Below are 20,713 nucleotides of genomic sequence, written 5' to 3' on the forward strand. Positions count from 1 at the left end.
ACAAGTATTAGCGGTGACGTGTATTCACACTCAGCGGGCTCAATAACTCCCAACTCTAGCATGCGCTGTATCTCTGCCTCCATAATTTCTCTCTTTCGTGGAGGCAGCCTCTAAGGCTTTGATCTTACAAGTTCGGTTGATGTCAGGTCTATTTCATGCTATAAGAGTATATCGCTGCCAACTTCCGTGGGATTGAGATACAAGTGAGAAGGATATAAGGAGGTTGATGAACGGCAAGAAGGCAGAAGCTTGCACAAGATTTCAGGGAAATAAAATGACTTGAGCAGTGTGGTCAGGGGGCCGCGCTATAGTTTCAACGTCTATTAAAGATCCTCCAAATATGAACAGAGGCCGACAATAATGCGGGCATTTTAGGAAAGGTGAAACTGCTGGAAAGCTCAGGACAGCATTGTCCTAAATATAGAAGATAACCTAAAAATAAGAAACCATTACGTTGACAGGGCGGCCAAATTTTGCCACAAATAACTTGACTGTTGAAGCACTTCAGCTGAAGCGCGATGGTGCGAAATAAGGCGAGAATGTCGGCAAGTGTTGAAGAGAGGTCAAACACATTGGTCCGCTGGGAGATGCCAGAGCTCGGCACTTGTCTGGTCACTGCAGGTATAAGCGAGATGGCTGGTCGTCAGTCGTTACAGGGTGATTCGGGTCTGAAATATTGGATGCGGGCTCCATCGCATTAAACACAGTGCACTCTACGGTTTCATGCTTCGACGGCTCGTAGCAATTCTCGCGCAATAAGGATGGGAACAAATTGTCTGACGTGCCGAGTGTCGCCTTACTCGAACTGCATGCATTCCTTCCCCTCCGTGGTTGTTTAGGTTTTATTGGGTTCGGGTGCAAATAACGAGGTCGTGTGATCGAATCACAGCCACGGCAGCCATTTTTCGATGGATGTGAAATGCCAAAACACCTTAGTACTTAAGGTTAGGCGCACGGTAATGAATCCCAAGTGGTCCAAATTATTTCGGAATGCCCCACTACGAATTGCCTCAAGAGTTTGTGGTTGTCTTACGTAACAATTGTTAAGCACGTACTTGGTAGTCGCACAACTTGTGAACAGGAGTAAGTGTCAGGAGTTGTGCGGGGGGTATTTGAGTATGTGAGTACAGAATTTATGGCAATCAATCTTGATTCTCTTCATTGTGGCTATACTATAAATCCAGAACGGTAACATGGCAGACAACATGGCGAACAGACAAATGCCGCATATTTTACAGCACAATAATTTTATATAGTAGCCTTCCTTCACGCACGTGGGTAACCGTGAAATGAGATTACTTTGGGAACTAACTGCAAGTACTGTATATGTGATACCCGAAGATGTACCTTGCCTAGTGGCCAGTAAATCTGACGTAATATTGCGAGCGGCTTCGGCCATACCATGCTAACGGCCTACTACACAGAGACAGTTTGCTCAATTTTTGTGTCGTGAATTTTGCGTCAAGGTGCAAAACCAACATATGCATGTATATATGTCTTAATACTCAAGAACATCTCGATTTGCAGCTGCTGCGTTAGCCCATTAGTGCGGACAACAAAGTCGCTGGGGAAATAACTAGCGCCACCTTAAAGGGACACTAAAGAGTCAGTAAATTACCTTTCTACGACACTAAAAACACCATTCTCACCACAATAAGACGCTTGGTAAGCAAGAACGAAACACGGGTGGCGACGCCTCCTTGAAGTTCCCGCACCTGGTTGCTGTGACGTCATGGATTTGATGGCATCTTCTAGAGCCTAATTATTTATAAAGCGCTACAGACTAGCGACGTTGTGTTCTAAAGGAACCAAACATTCAACATTTCAAGTTTCGGGAGCCTTTACTCAGCCAATGTGGCCCAAATGCGAAAACATACTTTGGAATGCCTGACGTCACACTGACGTACCGGCGTTGGGGTTTCGGTGCGAAATGCAAATACTGATGCTTCGACCTTCATTTTATCACCTAAAATGAATCTATTATATTGAAATGATTGCCTGCATGGTTCTGAAACAATGTTTTGTTAGTCTAAACTGATTGATTGTTTCGCTTTAGTGTCCCTTTATGGAAACCGATAGGTCAAAATCAAAAGCCGTCCCCGACGGCATCTCTTGTAGACGCTGTGCGATGCTCGGACGTCTAGAATATGTGTCGACTGAATAAACGCTGCCATGGAGTGCTTCTGACGGTTACCCTTTGTTTACTCCGTAGCATAAGAAAAAGAAAAAAAAACGAAAAGAAAAAGAGAAAGAAAAGCACCGTATCAAAAGCCCAGAATCAATGATCGCTCGTAGCTTCTAAACGCTCATAGGATGAGATATCATTTCCAGGCGATGAGCGGCTACGCTGCATCAAGAATACTGATAACGCCGGCGGGACGAGCATTGTCGCGAAGTTAATGCGCAGCTATAGCTTTTAATTATTCAACTTTTTTGGATGTTGTCATGTGTCACCGCTGGAAGCTTGAAAAGTTTAAGGTCAGTACGCCACGCGCTGGCACTCACGCGAACTAAACGCTCTTGTCCAGAAAAGCTGGATACGGTCATCTGAAAGTCTGTTTATATGCAGTACTTTTTCGCTAGAGGGAAAATATACCACATATGTACTGGACGTTATACGGGACTTGTCAAAGCTTGTGTCATTAACCACCACGAAGGAGGCACATCGCTTACAGTAAGTGAATGTTTACGACGGGGAGTTCTACGCCGGCAGCTCTGCATGTTGCGCGGCCGCATGAGCCCTGTCTTGAATAGATTTTGTGATGCGTCAAGGCGTACCGAGGGCAGATAGCGTAGTGTGTGCTATGGCACCCTTACGCTTTCGCGTTAGCCATGTTGCCAAAGTTAAACGTCAGTATAATTTTTTTAATGCCTATCTTTTCTGGTATTGCTGACGTCTCTTGTCTTTAAATTCGTTTCGCAGGACACGACGGCTGTTCATTGCCAAAGTCGTCTAATTGCCCGGCCCATGAATTTTCTTTCCTTCCCGAGGGGGTAAGGAATCCTAACTTCCGTTTATCAAACTTATTTGGTTCATGTTGTGTGCTCTCTGTTATTGTAAACGAACGAATTATATGAATATGCTCACGTTGCTACAAGGAGTCCTAAACGCACGGTTAAACAAGTTGTCACAAGCGCTAAGTGAAGCCTGGCGTCACCTGTACAAGCCCGGCTTGAGTTCCCGCTTCTGACTTTCGTTGGTTCTCAGCTTACAAAATTTGCGTTGTCAAAACACAAGCGAGTGCAAACAGCATCCACTGGACGCTTATGTTCTTTCTTTCTTTCTTTCTTTCTTTCTTTCTTTCTTTCTTTCTTTCTTTCTTTCTTTCTTTCTTTCTTTCTTTCTTTCTTTCTTTCTTTCTTTCTTTCTTTCTTTCTTTCTTTCTTTCTTTCTTTCTTTCTTTCTTTCTTTCTTCCTTCCTTTCTTTCTATCTTTCTTTCTTTCTTTCCATTGCTAAAAAAATGACGGAGGCTAAGATAAAAGCTGCAATGAGGCAGCTTGAGGTGCCCCTAGCCCCCGTGTTACATGGTGGCAGTGAGTAGCGCAATCAACCGTACGCAAAGAACATTACATATATATATTAAGTACAATCATTAATCAATTCAAGCGAATGTTCTATAGCGGAACAAAGAAACAAACTAACAAAGGAATGACGATGGAATGACAAGTAAAAACAATGCAGATAGTACGCACCACCACAATACAGACACTTTGTAATGCGTAAATAAAAGCGAAAATCGTGTACACTCGGCGATGCATAATCAAAGGTGAAAAGATATGATGCTCGATTAATATTGGTATAATCAGGAGAAAGAAAAGGACGAGCAATAATATTAAGTCTATGAGCCACCACAGTGGCTCAGAGACGTAATCACTTACGGGCAGGTTACTTCGCCACAACTGAGATGCTTGTACTGCAGTTACTTTTCTTGACATTTTTTGCCGCCCTCTGTATTGCATTGGCATTGTAGGCAAGTGCCACTGTATGTCGCCTCTAGCTCAATCCGTAATCGCTCCCTGCACGAACGCACTAGCATGTTTCACGAACCGCTCTGGTGCTGCCGATTGTTGGCAAATAAACAAAGTCGTACTTTCTTTATTTCCTGCGCATGGTTTCTCCGATAATCTTCACTGTTCTAAGCAGTATCAGTAATGACGAATCCCTTGAGTAATGTACCAACAATAACTAGACGCCTCATGCGACATGTGCCCCGGCGGACCTTTGAGCGCGAGTTCAACATGCTACCACAGGGACTCGCCAGGATGACTTCAAAGACATGGAGAGCGAGACTGGGCGTTTTCACAGTGGTGCCCTTTGGTCGAGGTCATCGCTTCGGACCGTACACCAAGTCCACGGCGAACCACAATGGCATCCGCGAAGCCGCGAAGCAAGTATGTTTAGCGTGCGTCATTGCTACGCATTCTCTGCAGAATGTATTTAATCGGTCTTGAAACGAGCGATACGTAAAAATAACATACAGAGTGACAACCATGTCACGTACTGAAAGAGACAGGTTAGCGCAGCATGACCAGTGCTATACCAAACGCGGCTCGATTTCATATATATATATATATATATATATATATATATATATATATATATATATATATATATATGAGCGAGCGGCAGGTGATCTGTGGAACTCTATCTTACTTCAGAAGGAACGAGTGGCCAGTGCCAGTGAACGAGCGGGCGGCCACACGGAATCTTTGCGAGCGCTCCACCGCCGCATCCTAACCTACCCACACTTTAAAGCCGGCACGAGTTAACGTCTCAAAGTCTTACGATGTTGTCGTTTGGCGGTGAACGCAGTTTTGGGAGAACACGCACACTTTTCCTTTGTATCGTAAATCCACTGAGCGACCACCAATGACGAAGACACACAAAAAATGAGGCAAACAAAGCTATTCGCTCTAAACAAGGCTAGTTAGCAACCACAAAATGCAGAGAGTGTGCTCTCCTAAGATGAGTTCTTACGCTCAAGCCTCAAATCTTGTCAAAAGGAATGCGCTGAATCCTAAAGGTTTCGTTATCATGTTTCCACACGCAGCATCACGTGCGCACGAATTGAAGCCTGTTGGCGTACAATACGATTAAGCGCACCAAACGCTACCACATACTGCTTATATAAGCAAAGTGCACGTCGTGTAGTACTCTAATATGATAGACTCGAAGCTCCCTCGTACAGCACTGTTGAGAGTGTTGATCTGAAGTTCTCCCCCCAATTCGATGAATCTATGTCTTTCTTAAGAGGAAGCTTTAGCTCGGGCCCAACTCCGACGCGGCCTATTCAAATACATGTAAAACGCAAAAACGTTTCTCTGAGAAAACACCTGGACCCAATTTACCGAAACTTGTTGCATTTGAAAGAGACAGTTAAATTCTAGGGACTGTTGGAAGCGGAATTTCGATTTAGGGCCTGGATGTTGTGAAAACGAATTTCAAAAATTTGAAAGTTTGAGAAAAATGGAAGAACGAAGTTTACAAATTAATAGCTCGGCATAAAGAACAGATATCGCGGTTCTATAAACGGCACCCACTAGCTCATTGAAAGCGGACAAATTTGACATGTTATCTTATATCTTACGAGAGTTTGTTACGTTGCGGACAAGGGTTTTGCCAAAGCTCTATTTCCATATTACTGAATTTTTTCACATTCATGTGTGACGCATCAATTTTGTGCGTTTTAAATGTATTATAAGGCGTAATTCACATAATTGCGGTATCGCTTTTCATTGCTGAGTTAGAGTTGTAAACTTGATGGTTTCGTTTTCCTACAATTTTCTATTTTTGCCAACTTTTTTTCTAAAACATTGACAATCTAAATCAAACATTCGAGACAAACAGTCACTAGATTTCAAGTTTTTCTTTTAATTGCAACCTCGTCAAATTTGGTGCACTGGCTGCCGAGGAAAACGAATTCTCTTTTCACATGTATTTAGATAGGAGCACCCGAGCTAAAGCTTCCTCTTACAGCGTACCGCTTACCGGGCAGTATCGAGAGATTCTCACTTTTTCTAATAAAACTACTCTGGCATGTGAAGGCACTGCAGGCCATGGTCGCAGAAAATGCCGCGAAGCGACGTCGCACTTTCCACAAAACTTACTTCAAGGCGTTCCCGACTCAAAACGATACCGATGAGCAACGGCGCCAACATGCGCTCCTCGCCTCTCCGCAGGCGCTTCTCAAGTACAAACGGTGCTGAAGCCCGAATGTAAGCAAACGAAAACGGCGCGAGGGCCCACGTGATGCCATTAGGCCAATAGCGACGCGGTGTCGGCCTCGGCCAGAGATCGCGAGCAGAAGGCGGCGTTCTCGAAAGCGTGGCGCTCCTTTACGAAGTGCAAGGGGCTTTAGTTGCACTGGCGTATTTCGTGACCGGGGTTGTTGGAGAAGTATGGGAGAGGCCTTTGCCCTGCAGTGGGCGTAACCAGGCTGATGATGATGATGATGATGATGATGATGATGATGATGATGATTTCGCGACCGGGCACAACAGGAACTGGCGATCGCTGCTCAATCTCACGTGCAGAAGGGACAAAAGCGGGGAGGCAGCGTGGTAGGGTGTACGGAGGTGTGGTGACTTCAACTCCGCCAACAAGTGAACACTTTGCATATCCCCTTGCGGTCGCGCGCGTCGTATCTTGAAAGCTATCTGCAGACGGCTCATAACTTCTTGCGCACTGTGTTCTCTCCCAGCTCTTGTGTGGAAGCGATAGTCGAAGGTGACTTCGCTCGCTGCTGCTGCCGCACTTGCTCACACCAGCGTTTTGACAGCGAGTGCCCGCGCTCATCGAGTGTGATGTGTTGACGTTTACTTGTCCGCGCTGTCAACTTCTTCGAATATTAAGTTATAAAGCAAAAGTTTCTAAGTTAACAAGGCCTATAAAACTGCTCTTCTTACTTCGTATGGCTGCCTAATACTTGGCCCATTGCCAAATGCGGGTCTTCAAAAAAGAGCGTTTGTTGCTCTGAAAAAGTTTTTAGAGGACAGCAACATTTTGGGAAAATATTAGGTATCAGATGATCCGAATACGCTACATGAGTAACACAAACGTTGTTCGTGTTTCATAATTGGTTTACGTTGTGATCGCAACTTCTACGCAATATGTATAATTCAATTCTGCACTTGCAGCGCATTACATGTGTTGTGTGTTTTGGCTGTTCAAAACATCTGACGTTATATAGGCGTATGTGGACTGAACTAATGCACAGAACTTTGCGACTCATGTACTGTTGGACTGTATATTTTTTATTCATCCAGTGTTCTACTGAGTGCCATATTTCGTCTCGCAATTCTCTCTTTTTACGCAAATTTTGTTCCTTTGCCAAGTGACAAGGAGTAGCCGGGGCCACCATAAAGGCGCCAATCTCTCCTAATATTCATTTCAAGAACAACAAAAAAATTGCTAACGGAATGGATGCTTGGCGATTCGGGTAAAAACGCAATTATTTTATTTATACCAATATATAGCAAACTATTCTTGCAAAAAATGGACTACTCATTTGTACAAGTGATGAGCCTCGAGGCGTTTTACGGAAATCTGGAATGTAGTTTTTATTGTGAGGCAATACAGGCGAAATTCTTACTTCTGTGTTTCTTCCTTGTGTCATATTTGACATTTAGTTCCTAGAAAAAACAAGTTATTAGTGAATACAATAGTTTGTGAGTCGCGCAGGACATAAGGAAGAACGGAGCAACAATATGTTGAAGTTAAACCCATTGCAGTATGTTACCTGAAAAAAAAAGTGTTGAAATAAGCCTGAAAGTTCTTTCTCGTCTTCTAAAAATGAAAGTTTGCATTTTTTTCATGTCGTGGTAAGGCTAATTATCTAGAAGTCACCCTATTTTATGAGATAAACTGTATATACGTAGAGTAAAACGTTGAAAGTTAGAAAACCATATTCTCTTAACAAGCCATATTCAGTTGTAACATTTTGCGACTCGTTAACAAGATTTTTAAGGCCTGTCCCAGTCAAGATTGTTTCTATAAACAAGCAATCATATGGGAATATTAGTACTCGTTCTGCTGTGTGAAACGGCTATTGCGCCTAATTCAAATATTTTATTGAAAAAAAATTATACTTGAGACCCCTTTAGCTGCTCTGCTTATCTGGACAGAACCCTGTCATTCCTCTGCTGTAAAGGTGTCATTGCGCTTTAGAACTATGGGCATCGGTCGTATAATGGGGAATGTTCTAGATAATAGGCATAAATAAATAATGGTGCCAAAAGTAGTTTTTCTACGCCAGCCTTTCACCGCTCGCTTTGCGTGTTCTCGCGTGCTCGTTACCTCAATGTACCGTAAGAACAATACGATTGCAGAAAGCCTGAAAACTAAAGACAAACTCAATTCGTAGCATAATAGACGCAAAGGAAGTGTGAGTTACTTTATTTACTAGTATCCACTGGAACAATCACCTTGCAATGCAATATAAATGTAATTACCATTTGAAATACACACATCCTAGGGACAAGTATATGGAGCTCAACAATTATGCTCTATTTCCCGGTTTAGAATAAAATAACAACATATTTTTGCAGTATATACTTATCGGTCCTGCGTGGCAATTCTGCAAAGATTTTGTGAAAAAGAATGGGTGATGGCTTTTTTTGTGAAGGCCTTTACAGTAGGCCAATTTCTTCTGTTCTCGCAATATTGACGTTCACTGAATTTTGCTATGAAATAAGCAGCGTAATCGCACATTTTTTTTTAAATTTTCCCAGAAACCGATGCCTTTCAGGACTTCTCAGCAAGTTTTTCAATTTTGTTGCTTTACCCAAACTGACCGCACAATGCAACCGACTTTTGAGTCACTGGGAGGTGCTTCCACAGAAAACGAAGTTCTACCTATAAATAAACATAGATGTTTGCTTGGCGTTCATTTCTTGACACAAGTAGTTTTATTAGGCGTAGCATTAACCAATATTTTATTGCCACTGTACACAGTCCGTTTGATTGATAGGTCTTCAATGTTGCCAAGTCTACAAGCGGCAAGAATGTTCTGTAACGCGTTTAGGTATTGGTAATGTGTTTTTCATAAAATCCGCGCATCGTCTTACACGACGAAGGTTGAATCCTTTGCCACCTTTTCATTTGCCCACCAAACATAAAATTTTTGGTGGAAGGAAAAGTACACTCATGAGCAGCTTAAGCAACTTGTTATCTCAACACAAATTGCAATGGTAACTTCGAGCGAGGAGAGAACAGGTTACAAAAGCAATTTCCGTGATTGTAAAGTGGCATTAGTTGTGTTATTCGCCGGTAAAACTTGCGTCCTGTCGCTTCAATACCGACCCTGTGTGCAGTAAGATGGTTTTAACTGTGCATATTATGCTTCCAACCTCGTCTGGTATATTTACGCCATTAGGGTGACCGCTATGGAGGCCTGTTACAATTTTGTATCCTAAAGATCATCCCTCGGTGAAGTACTGTCGCTTGCGCTTGAAATGCCACCTCAAGGTTGCTTATCTTCAACTAAAAACACACCTCCGTCTAAATTGAATTAGCGTCGATGCTCTGAAAATGTCCCTAAAATACCATAAAACAACTTCTATACAATTAAGCATGCAGCTGCCTGTATATTAAGATGAACATTTTTGCACAATTTCTTCCGAGTTAGTTTTGAAACAGGCTGAGAACCATTTGCAATAAATTGTGCAAGGTTCCTTAGCAGGGAGCAGGTTCGAGTGAAAACTCTGCAGCTGAATAGTCCACCAATAAGATCCTCATTTGTATCAGGAGCAGCTTACTCAAAAGAAAAGGGGGAGAACGACCGAGGCAATCATTGTGTTTGTTTTGCAGCCAGCAGCCGCGGATGCAATACCCCAAGGCAGTGCAAGCGCCGCTGAAGTCGCACTGTGGATCAACTACGTGAACTGCGCCCCAGATGAGCGCCAGTGTAACTTAATAGTGCTGGAAGAGGCCGGATCAGTTTACTACGAGATCTGCGCGCCTATAGAACGCTCCACCGAGCTGCTGGTGTGGTGCACCAAGGCACCACCTTTCCGCCGCCTTCAGCTGGAAGAGGACATTGAAGGTGGGCTCACTGGCAGTAAGCAGTTTCTTATTTAACAATCTGAAAGCGTGCATTTGCTGCTGGCCGCACTCTAACTCCACAGCTTGTTGCCGCGCATGAAACGGGTCGCCGACCAATGTAAGCGAGAAATCGAGCTTGCTGATCCGTTCGCATACTTTGTTCAGAATCTACAAAATCGATCTGCAAAATCTACAGGATTTTGAACTACACGTTTTATCTACAGATAAGAATGATCGACACTATCTGACATTGTCGATATAGAATCTGTACGGATGTCGAAACGTCAGTCAAATTTGTCAACAAAATATCCGTGTGGATCTAGAAATGTTCTTTTGTTTTGATAATGTCGGTGACCGAAATTACTACAAGGTTACCTGATTAGACGGTACCGCTCCTGCTGTTTTTATGCTTCCACCGGAATCACGGCTAGCGGAGGGCAGTAGGGTTGTGGGAGTAAAGAACATGGAAACAGGATAGCAGTAAGGAAACATTAGGAATAAGAAGGTATTTTACGAACAAGCAGGTATTTTCATTTATATGCAAGACTAGCTTTGTCTTTGTAAAAGAAATAGCCCCCTGTGTCAAAAGAAAGTCGCTGCGGTGAACAGCATGGCAGTGACAAACAATAAATAAAAACAAGAGAGAGAGAGAGAGTTTAACTTTAAGTTATACGCTCGCGCAATTAGCGCGGTCGTTATGTTGCAAATTATCCGAATGGTGATAGTGTAGGACATCAAATACTTAAAAAATATTCCGATGTGTTACAGGTGAAGAGGGCGATGAGGAAGCACAGTAAGTAACACTTATTAATGTATGCTGATTGCGATCTTTGGGGCTGCGTTTTACTTTGGCATGTGCGGTGGCTGGTGCTCATTGAAGCATCAGTTGGTCAAGACGCCGGAAAGAACGCACTCATCGGCCCAGTCGGAAAACTATCAGTGTTTCTAATATTTCTAAAATAGCACATATCGGTAGCGAGCATGGTACGTTTTAAGCAGTTCTTATTGCTGCTAAAAAAGCGAAGTCAAGAGAATGTGCGTAGAGGACAGTAGAATCCGAACAAAGATAAGCAGAATTTTACTGTATATCAAAGTGGGGCAATTAACTGATCAATCCTAACATAAAACACCTCTTTCATAGTGAAGGGAACATTGGATACATCAAGCCCGGCCAGTTCGCTGCCACCTTTACGAAGCTGCTAGCACGCCGCAAAATGAGCATTCAGAAATTTTATTTTTATTGTTTTCTTTAATTTCATGCTCGTTTTTATGAGCTTTCTGTAATGAGTGGGCTGTGCCGTTTCTGGGCCAACATTGGTAGAAGCAGGCTGGGGTAATACTACACAATCTTGAGCATCGAGAATGCCGTTATGAGTGACGTTGAGAAAGAGGTAAAGGCAAATGCGGAAATCACTGCAAACTGGGCCTAAATTTTTCTTTGTTTCCCGTCTTTGTAGGAAATTACAAATCGGTACATATACAACGCATCACCAAGGGTGGTTTGTGATCGTTGAAGTTCCATACGTCAACCTTGCATGTTAAGCTATAGAAAACGCATAAATGTACTGTTTGTAGCTGCACTTGACTGGACTTTCGTGGAAATACCGAAACCGCGAAGCGGAGATTCCGTGAATCAAGAAAGACGCTAAACGAAAGGATGGGTGGTGACGCCATTATGATGTTCACGCGCCAGTTCCCTGTGACACCGTGAAGTTCGACACCGTGGACACAAATGTATATTGAAGTGTTCATTGGGAAAGTGGGAATGCTTCTAGCCTTAACACAGTAGATTCATCCAGCAGGTTTAGGGAGATGCAATCGGGTGAAAATGGCTTATACGGGAGATAGTGCGATATCACGAAACATGCTTACGTGCCAACGCCCAGCTTATTGCGCAAAATGCGAGATGCGTTTGACCTCCATAAACTTAGCGACAAGAATATTTACGACAAATAAGTTGAAACAGTGTTTGTAAACAGTAGTTTATGAATTCAAGTGGATTTCACTGCACATTGATATACCTTCAAGCTGAGTACAAGTAAACATAACAGGACGCTTTATTGCGGTGCCGACTGCAATTTCTGTTTTGAGCAGCACAAAAGTTTAGAACTGCTGAGAGAATATTACGATTTATATTGTGAATTTTTGCTATAAAAATGCTAAATATTGGTATGCTTCCAAAATTGCAAGCACGACGCTTACAAATTTGTAAATCAGCACCAAACGATGGCATCGTAGTGATCGAAACTGTCTATCAGATCAACCAAAGGGAAACAAAGGTTATGTATAAATTTACGTGTTACCTGACAGAATTACGATATTTACGAGAGTTTAGCAAAATTTCCACTCACGAATTGGTAGAATATCTAAGAACCATACGTAATACATTTCTTTTTCTCCCATATTGAAATCGTGTAGGACCACCTATGTAGGAGAAACTGGACACTGTAACAATCACCGAGCATGGGAGCATGGGTTATCTTCTGAGGCAGTGCGCATTGACTTGCGTAGTGCCTCGCCGACAAGTATCAGACACTGTTTCGTTAGATCAATGTACTGGGCATGCGCAGTGATACGTTGGCGCACGAGTCTTTGACGGCTTTTGATGTAAAAAAAATCAACACAAAACCAATTACGAAAACATCTTTCTATATTTCTTCAAAAAAAGGTTCAACTTTTCGACGAGTTGAGTATCTTTGACAAAAATGCGCATTTCTTGCTTTGTTCGAACTCCACTCCCAGATTAAATGGAGTTTTGCGCCCGCCCAGAGCTTGTTTACTCACTCCTTTTTATGCTTGTGTCTCCTCGTCATGTTAATATGCCTCGCTTATATATACATATGCACTGTGTGGGCTTTAGTATTTTCCCGTGATACATATGCTCGCCGCACCTTCTTAGCGGCTGCGGCGCTGGGTCACTGAGAACAAGTTCGCGGATCTGATTTCCAGCATTCATGGTGCACTTTTGTAGTGCACTTTCCTTTACGAAAATATTCTTTAGAAAAGGCGCCTGGTGCCTATTTTACGATGACTGCGGCTGTATTGAGGTGAACTCAAGGAATGCAGTGAACCCCATTGTCACCCACGCCGGAACGCAGTGAAGTGTCGGACGTATAATTAGGCCGGAAACCTCTTTCACGATTTTCTCTCGGAAAGCTACGCAAGCTAGAGTCGCTTCCGCGAACTATAGAGGCGCCTCCGCGTGGCCTCTCAGATGCCTGCCACAAGTGCGTACTATTGGCGAGAGTAGTCCTTCCATGACGCACTGGCATTCACGATGCTAAAGAATCGGGCTTCCGTGACTCTGGTGTACGAGTGACGAGGGCTGAATTCCTCCTAGCACCAGAGAAGCATTAAATGATGTCTTTTTGTTGACTCGTGTCGCACTTGAATATATGGTTTGAAAGAGGATAGTTAAACTCCCGTAATAACCGGAGAATGGTGTGATATGTCCAAGAACGCTGATCGCGACAGAAAGCTCGGGTACATACATGTGGGCACAATTGACAATCCTTGACAATTGACAGTCCTTCTCTAGATAGCGTGTCATAATTAGCCCCATTATAGCGATATGGCACGTAAGCAGAAAGACCAGGAAACACAGATATACTTTTCATTTATATCGCTGCACAAACTTGATTGAAGCGTTCTGTATTTAGGGCAGAAAGCTAAATATTACCAACTATTGGAAACATAATTTCCATTTATTGCCGTAGCTTGTTTCGAAATCTCCTGAAAGTCTCCGCGTTTAGACAACATTTTGGTAGCAATTTTAGACGTCCTTACTATAGGCCAAGAGGCGATATCAAAGTTCTCAAAACTGCATCTCTCAGGGCCTCTGAGGTGGGAAAACTTCGACACATGAGTATTTGTAGGTAACCAACAGTTTGTAGCATTGTATGCGAGGTCTTTGAAAAACGATCGGTACAAAAAATTATAGCTATAATTTTTACTTATGCGTATCTCGTCCATTGTTCCCGCTATAGTACTCTAAGCGAATACACTGTACAGATTAGTAACATCACTTTCAATTGCTTACTAACATAGTTGCATGCTTCAGTTATATATTTTTTCGACCATACTAGACATTTTTTTCAGTTCAGCAAACTTCTTAATCTTCGGCAATCTAACAGTAGAAATTCATTCCTCTGTCCTCCGTATTTACATAGAAGCTGCGCAGGTAAACATCGTATGAAACCTACTGTGACGAAAAACCTATATCTGCAGTCCAAACAAGAAAAGTCAATACTTAACTTGACCGCTTACGAACCTAAACACCTATTTAGGCACTGGAATTATGTTTATGAGTAAAGAACATGCACATAAATATGTTTCTCTATACATGTATTTAGGATATGTTACAGCAATCTTGAACTAGTTAGCTCAAAATGAATGGCCATTGTTTGCTGATAAAGCCTATGAATTCATCCGAATATTAATTAGCCTACATGCGGAACGAACTGTGTGCAAAGGAAAAAAAAATAGCTGTACCACGCTACGAAATGGAAGCAAATGAACTCTGCTCACAGCTGCCGGTTTGCCCCTTCTAAACAAATTTTGCTATTATTCCTAGGCGTAGTGGCAAGCAGCTGGTATATTCTAAATGTTTTTTTGTGTGCTCCCAAAAGACAAGAGGAGGAATTTATAAAGACTGCTAAGGCGTTGATCCAAACTGGCAGTAAACACGAGCAACCTGGATGAGGACATTTTCATTACGCCGAAGCTGTTTACCTCTAACCCCGACATTCACCTTTCCTCCACCCTGCTTAGCACATGGGGGAAAGGGGAAAGGTACCCTGAGGGGCTCAAGTCTATATCGCGGTCATGGCACGTTAACGGGAATCCGCCTACTTTTTTTTTTTTTGCCCTAGCGGACTAGTCCCTGCCCTAGCGGACTAGTCGGGAAACGCGTTTGAAGTGCCGCGAATGCAGCAGTGCCGATCGATATCTGGGAAAAGACACTCGAGAAAAATGAAAAAAAAAAACGCTCAGACAAGCGCTGCCGCGAACACTCGTGCCGCGTACCACGTTGAAAGTATACCAGTAGCTGGACGTCGGTGCAATGAGGGAAACGTGCGTGGCACAAGAGTGCAACTCCACTTCAACACAGAAAGCGGCCTGGCATTTGTACCGGTCACTGAGTGGCCCGGCCTGCACCCTGAGTCACGTAGTTGCCGCGTTCAGTTCATAGCTAGCAAATTTAACGACAAATTTCTGCGTTGCACTTGGGCGACTCTTAGAAACATCGTGTTGCTGACAAAGTCGTCTTGAAGTGTCGGGCCTCACTTGCTGGTGGTAGCAGTGCGTGCATGACCTCACGTGTTCGTTTAAGATGCGGGAAGAATAAGTCGATACGAAACCGACAAAACGCTCATGTCAGTGATTGGCCGACTATTGTGAAAACTCTCCCAAAAAGTTATGTGAAAAATGGCCCCTAAGACAACTTCATCATTACACCGAGTTTCAGGTACATTTAAGACACTTCACATCGAAGTCGTAAATTTTGTGGAATTCCTCTCTGCTGGCAATATATAGGCTTCTATGGGAGGGAAACAGACAGCTGCATGTTTGTCTGCTAGGATAAAGCTGTAGTCCTTCCAAGCTTCATTAAGATAATAACTAAGAAATATGCTCAATCGCAAATCACAAACATGTTTTGTTTTGTGCACTCTATTGAACTGCCCCTCAGTCAATCGTGTTAAGTACACTGGTATGGCTTTACTGTACAACCAAGTTCACACCATGGATTGGCGGTGAATTCGAGAGCACAATGACAGCTAGCTTCGCTGCCATTCAACCTTCACAGAATGAGCTGGCCACTAATTTTATTTCAAGCATAGGCTGTTTCACAGTATTACCGGCACAGCGCATCTACCTTTAGTAACTTCGTAAACCAGTCTCATGGCCCTGTCCAGCTGGCCGTCACGGAGACCAATGAGCCAGTGTCGACGACTTCTGTAGAAACAGCGTGGACTCGTTTCCAGATTGCCTCGTCATTGCTTGGTAGGCAGGTTCAAAAGTTCGACATAAGAGGCTGTTCTGCCCAAAATCTGTCATGCGCATTCTTAGGGTGTTTCAACTGAGGCAGCAGCGCCTCCCTGACGGCGAAAGTGCCCGACACTAACTGCGACGGGCAAACAGGCGCCCCAAATCGGCAGTACATGCGCATTCTTTGGGTGCTTCGCTGGTGAAGATCAGCGCCCGCCTACATGGTGACGGGGCCCGACAACAACCGCGGCGGGCAAACAAGCGTTGTAGAAGCGACAACATCCGCCGCCCTTCGTGGAAGCGGTAACGAGCGTGAAGGGTAATCTCCTGACCCAGACAAGATGACAGCCACGGAGAGCAAGGAACCTGGTCGATGACTTTCGTGTAGGTAGCGTGAACTGTTTGGTGGGAGGAGCACGAAGAAAATCGGTTTCTAGATTTAACGTTGTAAGCAGTATATGAATATTGTACGTCTGTTCACGGTAGTTTGCCCTCGCACTCGGACGCAACCGTTTGCCTGTGTGTCTCCTAGAAGTAAATTATTGTATGCGTGACAGGCATTCGCATGTTGGGTGACAATTAGGAACACGCTTGAGCCTTTGAACACAACACACAGATAGACGTCTTGTGCAAAGTAGCATTTAGAAGCCATTCGCATGTGTAAAATGTAGTGCACTCAACTTGACGGCGTCTTGACAGGTTTCTAGGCGATCACGCAATGCAATACTGTGCGACATCTGGCAAGAACGATGCATTAGAAACCGCTGTTTCAACGGCAATATTGTTACTGGTTAAAAATGGTGACCTCTTTTGGAAATGCGCTTTCAAAAGATTCTTGTACCCTTGAGGGATTATTCAGACATTATTGTTCTTTTCTGGTCTTTGCAGGAACGATCAGGTAAATGACGTGCCGGAGGCCGACACCTCCAACGGGTGTCACGTTTGTGACAAAGAACACAAAAGTCAACTGGCCCTGGAGAGACACTTGAGAACACACATTACTCTGAAACCATTTAAGTGCGACAAGTGTCCAGAAGGCTTCAGTCAGGCCGTCCAACTTCAAAGACACGAAAAAATCCATACTGAAGAATACCTGTATAAGTGCCACGAATGCGGCAGGAAGTTCGCCATGGTGGCCGCTTTCAAGTGCCATGTTCCGGCCCATGAAAAAACGAAGCAATTTGCGTGTGTCGTATGCGGGAAGACCTTTGCCCGCAAATGCGACTCAGTAAAGCATAGGATGACAGCGCACAGGGAATCCTGATAGGCGACTAACAGAATGAGAGAAGCTGCCAGCGAATACCAAATAAATCCTTTAGGAATTGGTTCTTGAAGATCCTCGAGGTTAATGAAGTAGTTCCACTCAAAATTGGTACCACCGAAAAGATCGTATCTCTAACATATATTGGGTGGCTAAACTACAGTCGTGACAAAAGCGAGTTTATTGGGCTTTCGAGACGGATTGGTGCACATAGAGAATTTTACTGTGAACAACTCTATCGACTCGTTAAGCATAGATGAGGAGACACTCAGGACATCGGTGTGTTTTCATCCGTTCCATGTTTGACTGGTTTGTCCATTCAACAACCGGTGTTACATTCTTTCAAATAACGTTAGGCCTCTGCTTCAAAGAGTAAACGATGAAGAAAATAAAGCGAGTTATTCCTTCAAACAGAGTGTCTCGTTGTCGACGCATTGAGTGACACATAGTCGGGTCACTTCCGCAAAAATGTAAGAACGGAGAAAAGTCATTGCTTTTGGGAGAGAGGAAGGCTTTTTTGCACTTGGAAATGCTGGCATCCGTGATCACCTATATTAACTTATTTTGCAGCAAATAGCAAAAACCGTCTAGAATAAGTGCCCGGTAGCTAACCTATGGATGAAGGGTTGATTGAAAGCATCGCTGGTGGACTCGCCAAGTTAATACAGAAATTTAATACCTCAATTCTGACCGAGAAGGCGAATCACCTTGTCAGTTGCAGCATTAATGGGCAGCATTGTAACTTCCTTAATCATGGATGGAAGGAATCGAGCATTTGAAGAAATGATGAGTGTGGCACACAACACTCCAATGTGGTTATTCAGTATACGCTAGTAGCTTTCACAATGAAGAGCTGCACTTCGCAGCAGTTGATAGACATTCGAAGAAAGAGAATCAGTTTGTATATATTGCCTAAAGTACCACGCATCACGTACCGAACTGTGCCCAAGTGGAGGAGAAACTGGGAAGAGTTCGGTAAGCAGCGGGTTAAGTGCCTATGTCATCGTTGAAGATACATTCTAAAACCGTCTGCTGGTGGAACTGGAGCCCAGGTTGGCCATGCGACCCGGAGTTATTTCTCCAAGAACTTCCGCACGTATTATGGTGAGTACTAGCTGACCGCTAATACGAGGTGTTTGCGTGTGCAATGGGTACAGGCTCACGGAGGAGCTGAGTGGTCAGGGTTTGTTCCCGGCCCTGCGCGCTCGTTGTAAGGTACAAGGAGTGAGAGTTGCGCGTAAGTCTGGGCGCGATGCAATTTCTGTTCGGTGAAAGGGCACCGCCCGCACTTAGTGAGGGCATATACAGTTCCACATTAGGCTTGGGGAATTAGGCTGCGCTGAATTTTTGTGATAATAAAGTTTTTCCAATCCAATTGGAAGAAATAAGTAATGTATACTCGCAACATTTCACTGAAATGAAGGAATCCAGGCAGCCACGGTTCTTCGCTGAGAGGAAGGCAGAGATGCAACTGAAAGGGATGTTATCAATCATCGCCTATTTATTTTGCCACAGCTCCCACACACAATGCAGATCAATTAACCGTAGGTTGCTTGCTTAACGACGCAGGGACAGAAAGCGTCGATTGTGGACTCGCTTAGTGATTGCGGAACGCAATAAGTGATTTCTGATCGAGAATTCCAGTGAGTTTGGGAGTTTCAGCATAAAGTAGCTTTGTGTCTCTCATGGATGGATGGAATCTTGACAAATATAACATCAAGCTTTTGAAGAAACTTTCCACATTTGTGTTTTAGTTTTCACTGCTAGTTTGGACAATAGGGGGCTGCATTGCACAGCTCTTCATAGACTTTGCAAAAACGAGTCACAGTTTATATATATTGTCTACAATACCACGCACCTCCTGCTGTCCTGCGCCCAAGTGGAGAAGAAAGTGGCTCGCATTATGTAAGCCGCGGGTTTATGTGTCTATTAAATGGTTCAATATACATTTCAAAACAGACAACTGGTGGACCTGGCGCAGAGGTTGGCTTCGATCCCTGACTTAATCCTCCATGAATTGCCATACGTCTCATAGTGAGTAGTAGCTGACAGCTTATACGAGGTATGTGTGTGTGTAATATGGGTTCATGCTCGCGGGGGAGGATACTGATAAATGTTTATCCAAGCCCTGCGCACTTGTAGAAACGTGTAATAAGCGACCATTGTCCGTAATTCGGGTTACAATGCAATTCCTGTTTGCTGAAACGCTGAAAAGGTTAATTTTACAGTTCCATATTACGCTTCGGAATACTGCGCAGAGCTTTTGTTATCTTTGAACGCACGGAGCGACACTTAGGTGGGACACTTCCGCTGACATAGAATGGAGAAAATTCACCGCTTTTCTATTACAAGAAGACTGTGATGCACTTGAAAATGCTGGGATCTGTTATGACATATTAGCCTTATTTTAGCACAGCTACCATACACAATCTAGATAAATTACACGCTAGCTTACTTCCTGAACGAAGCGCTGACGCTGGCAGGCTGACCAACTAAATGCACACTTTCATGTGTTCTGATTTTCTTTATGCTATCGGCTTGCACAATCGAGACCTCTGCTTCGCAGCTCTTTACAGACATTCGAAAAAATGAATAACAGTTTACATGGGTTGCCTCCAAAACCATGGATCTGCTACCGACCTGCGCCCACGTGGAGTAAAAAGTTTGGTCGTTTTGCATAAGCGGAGAGTTTATGCGCTTTTTTGTAGTGTCGAAAGTACCTTTTAAAAGCCACTGCAGGGAAAACTGGAGCACAGATTGGCCACGCGGCCAGAGCACATGGCCACGCTTTCGCCAACAACTCCCACACGTGTAATGGTGAGCACTAGCTGATCGCTAATACGAGGTATTAGCGTCTGCAATGTTTTCATGCTTGGGGGAAAAGCGTACTGGTCAAGCTTCATTATGCCCCTCCGCGCTTGTCGAAGCGTATAAGATGCGAGAGTGGGGCAATTGCGCACCTTCTGTTCGGGAAATGGCACCACCTAGCCTATTGAGGGCGTCGTTACAGTTCCAAATTACCCTTCGCAATACTGCTTACTCTTGTTGGACCTTTGATAGGAATGACACTACTCCCATGCGTGGTCTGTCTCCAACAAATATCTGTGGCGTGAGGAGTTTGCTACCTTAACAAGAGAATGCTGTGACGCATTCGAGACATGTGGCTTGTGTAATGACGCGATTTTGTGTTAGTTTAGCCCTGGGCATGCAACCATTTTGCAAAAATAACGCGTTGTTCGCGTACAATGTTGCGCCTCGGCCATTCCAGTGGAGCTTTAAGCGGAGCTCTTCCATTAGCGGAACCTCTCGAAGCTATCGCGTCTAATAAAGTACATTGGTGTGATGAGAGACCATTCGAGGCCCGTTTCCGTTATGCGATGTAACAGGGGTTGGTGTCGCTGGTAATTGTTTTCTTGTAAAT

General features: G+C 43.8%; 1 protein-coding gene across 4 annotated transcripts in view; it reads left to right on the forward strand.

Moving 5' to 3' along the window:
* The window catches only part of LOC139050881 (uncharacterized), a 33,828-nt gene extending 16,125 nt beyond the window's left edge, over positions 1-17,703 (forward strand). Inside the window, exons 4-8 of one of the 4 annotated variants that reach the window (XM_070527685.1) lie at positions 2,924-2,994; positions 4,253-4,393; positions 9,810-10,059; positions 10,812-10,836; positions 16,920-17,703. In XM_070527685.1, the coding sequence (XP_070383786.1) occupies positions 2,924-2,994; positions 4,253-4,393; positions 9,810-10,059; positions 10,812-10,836; positions 16,920-17,295 (863 nt within the window). In that variant the 3' untranslated portion in view covers positions 17,296-17,703. The remainder of the gene's footprint in view (positions 1-2,923; positions 2,995-4,252; positions 4,394-9,809; positions 10,060-10,811; positions 10,837-16,919) is intronic. The other 3 variants (XM_070527686.1, XM_070527687.1, XM_070527688.1) reach the window with 3 other exon arrangements.
* The last annotated feature ends 3,010 nt before the right edge of the window (positions 17,704-20,713 follow it).

The sequence above is a fragment of the Dermacentor albipictus genome, chromosome 10 (assembly GCF_038994185.2).
Source record: "Dermacentor albipictus isolate Rhodes 1998 colony chromosome 10, USDA_Dalb.pri_finalv2, whole genome shotgun sequence".
NCBI lineage: Eukaryota > Metazoa > Arthropoda > Arachnida > Ixodida > Ixodidae > Dermacentor > Dermacentor albipictus.